The 12,550-nt window shown below is 45.9% G+C and overlaps 1 protein-coding gene across 1 annotated transcript in view; it reads left to right on the top strand.

The window, feature by feature from the left end:
* LOC141121961 (BOS complex subunit ncln-like) overlaps positions 1–12,550 on the top strand; it is a 94,031-nt gene that overhangs the window by 42,818 nt on the left and 38,663 nt on the right. Inside the window, exon 11 of the mRNA XM_073611738.1 lies at positions 7,468–7,506. Coding sequence (XP_073467839.1) covers positions 7,468–7,506 — 39 coding nt within the window. The remainder of the gene's footprint in view (positions 1–7,467; positions 7,507–12,550) is intronic.

Genomic DNA, 12,550 nt, shown 5'->3' on the forward strand with positions numbered 1-12,550 from the left:
TTATTAGTACAGTGTCATTTAATACATTTTTATAAAAGAAATAGAAGCAAAATAAAAAGAAAAATACAAACTTTTACTTAAACTTCCTCAGAACCTTGAGAGCATGAGGTATCTAAACACAAAAGTTGCCTCGACCCGCCATTGTTTTCTACATCCCTCGAAATTATGCGTTTTGTCAGGTATTGGCCGACCTCAGCTCAGGTGCAGTTAGTGCATTACATTTGCAGTAGCCTGTCTTTAATCAGCTGGTGTGGTGCCAGACCCGGGACATCTAACCAAGCCTGCCATAATGAATAGAACTTACGTGGAACATTTCTGTGTTGGTAAGTTAGTTTCTCCCTGATTAGTAATTTGTTGACCTGATCCACCCATTGTTTTCTACTGGGTACTCTGGGAGTGATCCATAGTTGAGCGATTAGTTTACGTGCAACATATAATAATCGTAGGGCCGCCGTATGGGCCAAAGGGGTTAAAGCCTCCTCGTCCAGTGCTCCCAATAGACATACAACTGGTTCTCGTGGAATAATTATCATATAGACCTGTAATATTACATCTACAACTTCTTTCCAGTAGCGGAAAAATTTGGGGCATCTCCATATCATGTGGATTAGGTCCCCATGAGCACCTTCACATTTCGGACAGAGTGGGGTGTCTCTGATCCCCCATTTGTGTAGCCTGACCAGGGTCCTATATACCCTGTGCAACAGGTATAGATGTGATAGCTTTTGGGATGCGGAGACCGAAACTAAGGGGGCAGATGATAGGCACATCGTCCACACCGTCTATGTTCCCTATATCCTCTTCCCAGCCCTGCCGACAGGGAAGGTTGGAAGGGTCTTGTATGGCACTGAGGAGTATGTTGTATGCTCTGGAAATCATTCCCCTCTTATTGTCTTCCAAGAAGATCCCCTGTATCAATGTGTGGTCGGTCAATTGTAATGGAGCACGTTGTGATTGTGTTTGTATCACATGGCGTAACTGCAGATATTTGAAAAAGTTGGTGCGTGGAATATTAAATTCCGCTTGAATTTCCATAAAGGACTTGAGATTTGGTCCATTGTATAGTTGAGACAGGTATCGGATTCCCAGCAGTTCCCAATTTCTGAATCCTTTTAACTTTAGTATCTCTTTATAATTAGTGTTACGCCATATTGGCGTGTGGCTTATAAAGCCTCTGATCCCCACCATTTTTTTTGTGTATGCTCATAATGTTTTTAGAATTCTCACCGTGGGGGCCTCAGGATCAAGATGCATGTATCCCGCCTCCAGACACTCTAGAGCCGTCATACTCTCATCCTGCGTGGCTAACAGTATGCTGGAGCTGGGATGCTAGGTAATAGGCCCTAGAGTGAGGAACTGCCAAACCTCCCTCATCTTTTCTATACTGTAATGTCGTTAGTCTAATCCTTGCTGTTTTTTTTGCTCCAAATCAGTTCCCTAAATTGGGAGTCTATCCTGTCAAACCCCTTTCGAGGGACCCATACCGGGGAGTTGTTAAATATATATAATAACTGTGGCGCCCAAACCATTTTTATCAAATTAATTCTTACTACTACTGAGAGCGGCAGTGTACACCAGAAGGTGCATTTTTCACGGAATTTGTGGAGTAGAGGGACTAAATTGAAATCAATGTATTGGGATGGGTTTGGGGATATCTGTATACCCAAGTAGCGAAAAGAGGGCACTATTTGTATCATCTCTGCTCCCTGTGGTAATGGTTCTGTTATGGGGTCCACCGGCATCAGCACCGACTTATTCCAGTTAATGGAGAAGCCTGACAGGTTTCCAAAATCTTTAATAAGGGACATGACGTTCTTTAATGTACCCTGTGTATCTCCCAGGTACAATAGGGTATCGTCTGCATACATTGATACTACATCCGTGCCTGTAATTCGCTTGAATCCTATTATGTCTGGATTTCCCCTTATCTTTGCTGCCAGAGGTTCCAAGGCCAGGGCAAACAGCAGGGGCGACAAAGGGCACCCCTGCCTAGTGCCTCGAAACAAGGAAAAAGGTCCCGACAGCTCTCCATTAATTCTAATCCTAGCCGATGGTGCGGCGTATAACAGTTGGACCCATTTGATAAAGGTTGCCCCCAGTCCCATATGTTCGAGCACCTTCCACAGGAAAGGCCACTCGACACTGTCGAAGGCCTTAGCTGCGTCTAGTGAAAATATTGCTCTATTGCCGGGATTGTCTACAGGAAGCTGTAGATTCAAAAAAAGCCTCCTAATATTTTGGGCCGTAGATCTGGTACGTCACAAATGGCCGAAATAAGGGAGGAGGGCCTCTGTGCACGCGCCATCATAGCTAGCATGTGCCCAGTTGCCCCCCCCTCCTCAAAATGGTTCTGTTGTAAAAAAAAAATCGGCTATAAATCTGTCCTCGGTTTCTGTGATCTTTTCTCTTACCATTGTTTCCCATGCCTTAGTATCTGTTTTAATGTGGGTTAGACATGTGCACACTGAAATATTTCGTTTCGGAATTTCGTTTTCGTCCGAAAAATAAAATTTAGTTACTCCCGAAATTCGTTTTTTTTATCTTGTTTTTCGTTAAAAATTGCATTCGTCCGAAAATCCAAATTAAGGTCGAATCTGTCATTGAAGACTTATGGTGTCTGTCAAATGTTCAAAGAAGATTCGACGGAGCAGCTAAACTGTACGACGCCATATAGTTTACCTGCTCCGTCGAATCTTCTTAGAACTTTCAACAGACACCATAAGCCAAAGTACGTGTGTACTTAGTTCTAGCTATTTTACTGCTCCATCTCTTTGGTTACAATCAGCCAATAACATTCATCATCATCATTATTTTTATTTATCTTTTCTCCCCTACGCCGAATCTTTTCTCTCTATGTAGAATAATGTTGGACTAACAGAGTTAAGGTTAGGCACATTCGACCACAGGTTTGATGGACACAGATTGTTATTGTCATCATCATGTCGAATCTCCTATCTATATCGAACTGTTGTAGGAACGAAAACAAAAATAAAGCATTTGTTTATGTCGGATCTTTCGTTTTTCGGATTCTGCACTTTCGTTATCGTTTTGGATAACGAAAATACCTGAAATTCGGGCGAAAATGCATTCGGACGAAAACGAATGCACATGTCTAGTTATTATCCTGATAAATTGGCCTCTCAGATATGCCTTTGCTGCATCCCATACTACACCTCGTTTGGCGCTTCCCAGGTTATCTTTCAAAAAAAGCTGTAATGAGTCCCGTATGGGGTCCTGTTCCAGAAATAAGGAAAGCCAGAAAGGGTTTAACTTCCACCCTGTCCTTTTTTCTGTGCCAGGGAGTGAGATAGTCACCCAGAATGAGGAATGGTCAGATACGTGCCTGTCGCTATAATCTGATGCCGTTACCAATGGCAACATCGCATCATTGCCTAGACCCATGTCTATCCTGGACAATCCCCCATGTGATGCTGAGTGACAGGAGAATTTTTTGGTATTTGGGTGTCCGTGTCGCCATATGTCTGTCAGTCCGAGCTTCCCAAGTAATCTGGCAAAGGGTGTAAGTCCCCCACCTCCCAAAGGTACATGAGTGGGGACTGGGAGTTTGTCCCATTGGTAGGTTAAGTAATTGTTGTAGTCTCCCATTGCTAGGAGTGGAGTATTAGGGAATTGGGCCACAAACCCCGCCAGACACCTGAGGACCCCGGCTGAGAACGGCGGTGGTATATATATTCCCGCTATTATGCATGATAAACTAAGGATTTTGCATAGCAAAAACACATATCTTCCTCCTGGGTCTATGACCTTTTCGTAAGCATTGAAACTTGATATGCTGATGAATCAGAATGCTGACCCCTCTGGAATATGCAGAGTAGGTCGAATGAAATTGGGTGTTATATATGCGGGGGCTGAAATTGGGTACCGGATCAGGAGGGAAATGGGTTTCCTGTAAGCACACAACTCCAGCCCCCACAGATTTAAGGTGTCTGAGAACCGCCAATTTCTTTATTGGGTTACCAAGTCCTCTAACATTCCAGGACATAAATTTCAATATAACCGCCATAAGGAAGTCTATCTATCAATAATAGTGATAACCACACATTTACTACGTAAGAATCTTCTTGCATTAAATCTATCTTTACATGTAGAGAGAAAGAAACAACACGTGTTAAACCAATATTACCATGTGCATAGGTGGACAAGCAGAAGGGGACCGCAACGTTCCTGTCGGAATTGGTCCGTTGTGAGCTTACTGGTGGGTCAAAGCAGCAACTGGTGAGATAACATAAGTCCCTTAAGAAACATAGGTAAACTGTAGAAGCCAACAGGGCTCCTAGCCATACAGGCCTCTGTATACTTCTTCCTCATGGTTTATCCATGGAAGGGGGAAGGCAGTGGAAACTCCCGTTAAAATAATAGGGAGGGTTTCACCTCTGCATCTTACGTGGGATATACCGCGTGGTAATGTTTCTAGTGTTCTCCTTTTTTCACCCACCCTGTCCAGGGGCAATGAGTAAAGTAAAATAAAAAAAATAAAAAAAGAAGGATTTTTTATGTCAGACTGTCAAATAGACTAAAGGGATCAACAGACCCCGAACCTGCGGTCAGTTGGCCATGAATGAAAGTCAATGGGAAATGATAATTTCTCACCCGCCATCAGATAAGTTATTGTACTTTCAAACCGGTGCATGACGTTGCGACTTGGCTGCTTTAAGCGCTCGTTCCTCCCGGTCTAGCCATTGTGCTGCCGTGGCCGAACGATCAAAGGAGTCTCCCCCAGGGCGTGCAGGATATAGCTTTGCATATTGTACATTCAGGTCCTGGAGCCTCTTTTTCACATCAATAAATTTAGCTCGTTGCTTTTGCAGCTCTGCTGAAAAGTCTGGAAACAGAGAAATCTTGGAGTTGTCGATAGCTAGATTGCCACTCATGGTTCTAGCCTTAGACAGGATAGCGTCTCTATCTTTGTAGTTTAGCAACTTGAAGAGAAATGGGCGTGGGTGATTGCCCGGTGGCAGGGGACGCGCTGGAACTCTGTGCGCCCTCTCCACGGCAAAAAGTGGGGAAAAGGCCTCTTTGCCAAAGGTGTTTATCAACCATTGCTCAGTGAAGGTGACAGGGTTCCTGCCCTCGGCCCGTTCAGGGATGCCTATAGCAGGCACATTGTTGCGTCTCGTGCGATTTTCTAGGTCATCTAGACGTGCTGCATGCTGGGCTGTAAGATGACAGATGTATTGCAAGTCTCTTTGCATGGGAGTCACCTCATCTTCCATTGTACTTAGTCTACCTTCTATGGCAGATGTGCGCTCTCGCAGTTTTTGCATATCATGGCGCACAAACGAAATTTCAGCTTTCACCCCTTTAAGTTCATCAGCCAAAGCAGTAACAGACATATTACAGGATGTCACTGCAGAGAATATGTCCCTAAGAGTGGGTTCTGCCTCTTCTGTAACTGGGGATGTGCTCTGCAGCCCTGTGAATATATCCCTGGGAGTACCCACTGTGTCCCATGCATGAGATAATCCATCGGCATCCTCCAGTGGGGCTGTGTCATCTGTTTCAGATTGGCCTCCCACAACTTCTCCTTGTGCAGCTGATGATGACTGAGGATCGTTAGGCAGTTTTCCACCATAGAGAAGTTTCTGTGCTGCCTCTTTATATTTCTCTTTAGATGATCTCTGTGCCCAGGCACCATCTTGGCTGTATTCCTCCATGAGGCTTCTGGCTTCTTTATTCCTCTTTGTCATGTCAGGATTTGCAGCTAGAAAGCGGCGGTTCGGGTCACGATCGTGTCCGGATCGGTTCCGATCTATGTGAGTCTGAGATGGACCTTTATAGTTGTTCTGCAGGATGTTGTATCCGGATTCTCGGCGGAGCAGGAGAAAGATGCGACCGTCTACATCTGCCGCTAAGCCACGCCCCCAAAAAGTGTTTCTTAGTACTAAAGCTTTCATCCAAATTCTAAAGTTTCAAAAGCCAATATAAAGGAATAGTATTGGTAAAAAAAAAAAGAACTTGTGGGTTTAACTAATATTTTTTTGTTTAAGTCTCCTTTAAGGGGGCGTGTCCCAAGCCTCCATACTTTTGCTAATAGGTGTCCCTCGTCCCATCTCAAATAGTTGGGAGGTATGCATTGGGTGTGTCCTCCTTCCCACTGATCACCAATGTAAAGAGCATTCTTCTCCCTGGCCTCCAATGTAAGGAGCATTCTTCTCACTGACCTCCAATGTAACTGGCCTCACTGGCCTTCCCACTGATCACCAATAAAGGGGCATTCTTCCTACTGATCACCAATGTAAGGAGCATTCTTCGCACTGATCACCAATGTAAGGAACATTCTTCCCACTGATCACCAATGTAAGGAACATTCTTCCCACTGACCACCAATGTAAGGAGCATTCTTCCCACTGATCACCAATGTAAGGAGCATTCTTCCCACTGACCACCAATGTAAGGAACATTCTTCCCACTGACCACCAATGTAAGGAGCATTCTTCCCACTGACCACCAATGTAAGGAGCATTCTTCCCACTGATCACCAATATAAGGGACATTCTTCCCACTGATCACCAATGTAAGGAGCATTCTTCCCACTGATCACCAATGTAAGGAACATTCTTCCCACTGATCACCAATAAAGGGGCATTCTTCCCACTGATCACCAATGTAAGGAACATTCTTCCCACTGATCACCAATGTAAGGAGCATTCTTCCCACTGATCACCAATGTAAGGAACATTCTTCCAACTGACCACCAATGTAAGGAGCATTCTTCTCACTGACCTCCAATGTAAGGAGCATTCTTCCCACTGATCACCAATGTAAGGGACATTCTTCCCACTGATCACCAATGTAAGGAGCATTCTTCCCACTGATCACCAATAAAGGGACATTCTTCTCACTGATCACCAATGTAAGGAGCATTCTTCCCACTGATCACCAATGTAAGGGACATTCTTCCCACTGATCACCAATGTAAGGAACATTCTTCCCACTGATCACCAATGTAAGGAACATTCTTCCCACTGATCACCAATGTAAGGGGCATTCTTCCCACTGATCACCAATGTAAGGAGCATTCTTCCCACTGATCACCAATGTAAGGAGCATTCTTCTCACTGATCACCAATGTAAGGAGCATTCTTCCCACTGATCACCAATGTAAGGAACATTCTTCCCACTGATCACCAATGTAAGGAACATTCTTCCCACTGATCACCAATGTAAGGGGCATTCTTCCCACTGATCACCAATGTAAGGAACATTCTTCCCACTGATCACCAATGTAAGGAGCATTCTTCCCACTGATCACCAATGTAAGGGACATTCTTCTCACAGGAACTCTTCATAAAGCATGGGTATTTATTTGGAGAACTATCAGTAAAAGTTAGTGTGGCTATAAAGAGCCTGAGTTCTCACACTGCCCCCTAGTGCTCATATTGCAGTATGCATCACTAGAATACTATTCTATTTATTTGTTGTGGTTGTTTTTGTTTTGTTTTTCAGGGAAATCTGCAGAACCTGCAAATCTTTAAAGGAGTGCTGGTATGTTATATATTACCCTTTTCTCATAGGAAGAGGTTTTTTTTTTTTTTGTTTTTTTTTTTTGTTTTTTTTAGCATGGTCTCTTATTACAGCTATTGTATCACTTAAAGCTAATGTGTAATCCCTACCAATGAACTTCTCTTGTTTCCCCCATTTGGTCTGTTAAATATACCTTTAAAAGTGTTTTGTTATATCTGTCCAATAAGTGACAAAAATACCTGTTGATCCTGCCAGAAATCTTCTGAGCTGATAACTTCCTGCACTCTCTGTCTCTACTGCACTCCTATTAGTTACATTGTCCCAGCTATCTCTAAGGTAAGGTTATCAGTTTTTCAAAATGAAATTCAGGGTCACCTAACTAAGAACTCCCCCATTTATAGACACAGCCACAAAATCACAACCCTGTTTATAGACACAATCACAAAACCACACCTCCATTTTAACCCACCCTAAAACAATTGTTCGAAGTCTTTCAGAACAAGAGGTAGGCATTTAAGAGTGCCACAATGAATTGTGGGTGTGGCCAAATTGTTGTAACAGTGGGAGGGGTTTAAAGGGGAATGGTTGAAGCCTACTCTGCTCTGGGTAAGGGGTGTGTAAAACCCAGAGTGCAGAGGTCAGGGGGGTGAAATGTACAGAGTGCAAGGGTCATTAATGTAATGTACAAGGGTCAGGAGTGTGTAATTCACAGATTGCAGGAGTCAAAATGGTGTAACGTACAAAATGCAGATGTCGAGTACACGTAAAGCACAGAGTACAGGGATCAGGAGTAGGTAACACACACAGAGCAGGGATCAAGAGTATGTAACATACAGGGGTCAAAGGTCAAGAGTAACACACAGAGCAGAGGTCAGGAGTAAGCAACACGCAGACAGAAGGGAGTCAGGGTAAATAATGCACAGAGAGCAGGGGTCAAGAGCAAGTAATGCACAGAGAAAAGATGTGAGTATTAAGTAAGGAGGAGTAAGCAAGACAAAGTGTGCAGGGGTCAGGAGTAAGTAATGCACAGAGATCAGGGGTCAGGAGTAAGTAATGCACAGAGATCAGGGGTCAGGAGTAGGTAATGCACAGAGATCAGGGGTCAGGAGTAGGTAATGCACAGAGATCAGGGGTCAGGAGTAGGTAATGCACAGAGATCAGGGGTCAGGAGTAGGCAATGCACAGAGAGAACATGTGAGAAGTAAGAAGGGAGGAGTAAGTAAGGCAAAGTGTGCAGGGATCAAGAGCAGGCAATTGTCATGAAGCTTGGAATACTGAAGTATTTCTCCTTTATCGGACCAATACCTGCTGACCCTGTTTCAAGTCCTCATTTGCATGGCCAAGAGGACCTGAGTGAGAACTAGAGTGTACTTTACAATTGACCAATAGGAAAGTAGCTATTGGGGCGGGGTGTTCAAACTGCTATGTATAAAAGTGTGTTGTGTGCATCCAATAAAAGTGAGATTCCTGTTTCAACTTACATACAGCCTGCCTGGTGTTTGTTCTGAGCATTCACAACTGGGTTAGAACGGCACATAGCTGTAGTTCGAATCCCAGAGCATCGGATGACGGAACCATCAGGCGTTGCGATCGGAAATCTGATTCAATAGCTGCAGAGGAGTGGTTGGCAGCGGTGGGATTTGCTCTCCAGTTACTGGGACACTCCTAACCACCACAATGAATGACCAGCTATGCAGCCTGCAGGAGAGCCACTCTGAAAGACTTACTTGAGAGCCGTGGAGGGACCGGTGCTTCCTTGCTATGAACACATCCAAACCATCACCTGAATCCTAGGTCCGGATAGCAGGAGAGGAGAGGTACAGATACGTCGTTGTCAGGGACATACTGCCCGTTCTAGAAGGTGTGCGCCTATGCGCGAATCACGGACTTCGCACACGAATGTGCGCATGCGCGCACCTTAGACGCGCTTTGTGCCCAATAGTCCATAAAAGATGCTCAATGGTGCTGCCCCTTGCGGTTTGATCTGCTTCTGTTTCCTGTGTTCCTGATTTGTACCAGTACTCTGTTCCTGTGTTGACCCGGCTTCCTGACCCTGCTTATGTCTCCAATCCTGACCTCGGCTCGTTTGACCCTGCTCTGTTACCTGCCTGATTGCCTGTTGCCAAGACTCAGCCTGGACTCTGACTATTCTATGCCTGCCGTTTCTGCTGTGTTCCCTGATGTGTATGACCTGGCTAGTCTGACTCCGCTTCTGCCTGCTGACCTGCATCCGCTGCTCTGCAACCTGCACCTGCTGACCTGCATCCACTATCCTACTAGCCTGCATCTGCTGACCTGCAACCATCACTCCAGCTTCCACGCGAGGAGACCACTGCAAGCAGTAAGGACTCAGGCACCTTTACCTCACTGTGCTCTTACCGCCACTGTTCCCACTCCAGTGGTCTCCGAGCCAGCGTGGTACGGGAGGTCTCCCTCCACACGTCAGGCTCACATCCCAGGTACGTTACAGTATCAAACCGCCATGTCTGAGCCTGCAGGAGGGACCTTACCTATGGACTTTGTCTATCAAACTCTCACAGCCCTCACTCAGGTCATGGAGACCCTACAAGACAGCCTCGTCCGAATGGAAAAGCGGACACAAGATCTGACCATCTCGGCAGACCCACCTCCTGAGCCTAGGGTGCCTGTCCCTGAGAGGTTCTCTGGGAATCGAAACAAATTCCAGGCGTTTCGCAATGCATGCGAACTATATTTCTCATTGCTACCTCGGACTTTCTCATCTGAAACTACCAAAGTAGGCTTTGTTATCACCTTGCTGCAGGGGGAGCCCCAGGCCTGGGCCCATAACCTACTTGAAGTCCGCCATATGGCTCTGGACTCTCTGTCATCCTTTCTTGATGCCATGGCCTGACTTTATGACGACCCCCAGCGGACTTCCACTGCCGAGGCTGCCCTCCACGTGCTCCAGCAAGGCCGCCGAGCGGTCGAGGACTATGTAACCGTTTTCACACGATGGAACGCAGATACCCAGTGGAATGAGGCCCCCCTCCGACACCAGTTCTGTCTCGGTCTGTCTGAGAGTTTGAAGGATGAGTTAGCCCGGGTTGGTATTCCTGATGCTCTAGAGACTTTAATTACATTATCCATCCAGATAGACCGACGACTCCGGGAACGCAGAGCAGAAAAATCCACTCAGCAGCTCCTCACAGCTTGGATGCTACCCCGAAAGCCAGCCTCCGTGCATCCCATCTGCACCAGTCCAGTTCCAGTCAAGACTGCATCTCTTAACCAGACTTCTTCCATCAAACCCAAGCAGCTTGGACTGATGAAACATTCCCTGTCTGCCCAAGAATGACTTCGTCAGCAGCAGAACTACCTATGCCTGTATTGTGGAGAAGCTGGTCACTATGTCTCCTCTTGTCCCGTTAAGCTGCGCAAGGTCCTGGCAACCTCTTCTCCCAACCACGCATCTCCCTCTACCAGTGCCACTCACCTGGCCCTACCCATCTCGTTCCAATTACCGGGAAGAACAATACCAGTGACTGCAATAATCGACTCAGGGGCATGCAGTTGTTTTATCCACTTTAGACTTTGCAGCTCAACAACACATCCCTCTCCAACCCAAGGCCCAGGAACTTTCCATCTTCCTGGCAGACGGGTCCCGCATCAAGTCTGGAGTAGTGACCCAGGAAACCCCACCTTTGCCTGTAATCACCTCTATGGATCATAAGGAACTATTAAGCTTGGATGCTATCTCATCTCCTTTGTTTCCAGTCATTCTGGGCCTACCCTGGCTTCAGGCACACAATCCACAGATCGATTGGGGAACCGGAAGTGTTAAGTTCCAGTCACTTTACTGCCTGCACCATTGCATGCCATCATGTCCCAGCACCTCTGGTTCTTTGCTATGCCTGGAACCAGATCCAGAGATATGCTCTTCTGTGCCCAAACAATACTATGAGTTCTTGGACGTTTTCAGTAAATGTGGGGCCGAAGTTCTTCCACCGCATCGTCCATACGATTGTCCAATCGAGCTTCTTCCCGGTGCTGAGATCCCTTTCGGACGCATCTGAACGGTAACTAGGGGTACTGAAGGAATACGTTGATGATAATCTTAAGAGGGGATTCATCCACCCTTCCACCTCTCCAGCAGGAGCAGGAATCTTTTTTTGTAGAAAAGAAGGACCACTCTCTCCGGCCCTGTGTGGACTATCAGGAGTTGAATAAGATCACGGTTAAAAACCGATACCCTTTGCCCCTGGTACCTGAACTCTTTCAAAGACTTAGAACTTCCTCTGTGTTTACCAAATTAGACCTGCGGGGGGCTTACAACTTGGTCCGCATCCATGCAGGGGATGAATGGAAGACTGCTTTTCGTACTAGATTTCGCCATTACGAATACTTAGTAATGCCTTTTGGGTTATGTAAGCCCCTGCCACATTTCAGCACCTGATTAATGACGTTTTCAGAGACTGTCTGGATATTTATGTAGTTGTCTATCTAGACGATATTTGGATTTTTTCTTCTTCCCTTGAGCAGCATCGAGAACATGTCAAGAATGTACTCTGTCGTCTTCGTCAACATGGACTATACGCAAAACCAGAAAAATGCGAGTTTGAGCGACAGAGTATCCAGTTCCTTGGCCTCGTGATCTCAACAGAGGCATTCAAGATGGACCCTCAGAAAGTTTCAGCCATTCTGGATTGGCCTGCACCTTCAGACAAGAAAGCGGTGCAGCGCTTTGTTGGCTTTGCAAACTTTTATCGGAGATTCACCAAAGGCTTCTCTGCTATTATTTCCCCAATTACGCAGTTGACCAAGCAAAATGCCCGGTTTCATTGGACTCCCGAGGCACAGGCCACCTTCACAAACTTAAAAGGACTTTTCACGTCGGCTCCTATTCTGAGTCATCCTGATCCTGCACTTCCTTATCTGCTAGAGGTAGATGCCTCAGAGACAGCGGTTGGAGCTGTCATCTCCCAATGCCAGGGTCTCAAGGACTTGATGCACCCCATAGCCTTCTTCTCCCGAAAGCTCACCCAATCTGAGAAAAACACTGACGTTGGGGACAGGGAGCTACTGGCCATTAAATCTGCCCTTGAGG

The sequence above is a fragment of the Aquarana catesbeiana genome, linkage group LG01 (assembly GCF_042186555.1).
Source record: "Aquarana catesbeiana isolate 2022-GZ linkage group LG01, ASM4218655v1, whole genome shotgun sequence".
NCBI classification, from domain to species: domain Eukaryota; kingdom Metazoa; phylum Chordata; class Amphibia; order Anura; family Ranidae; genus Aquarana; species Aquarana catesbeiana.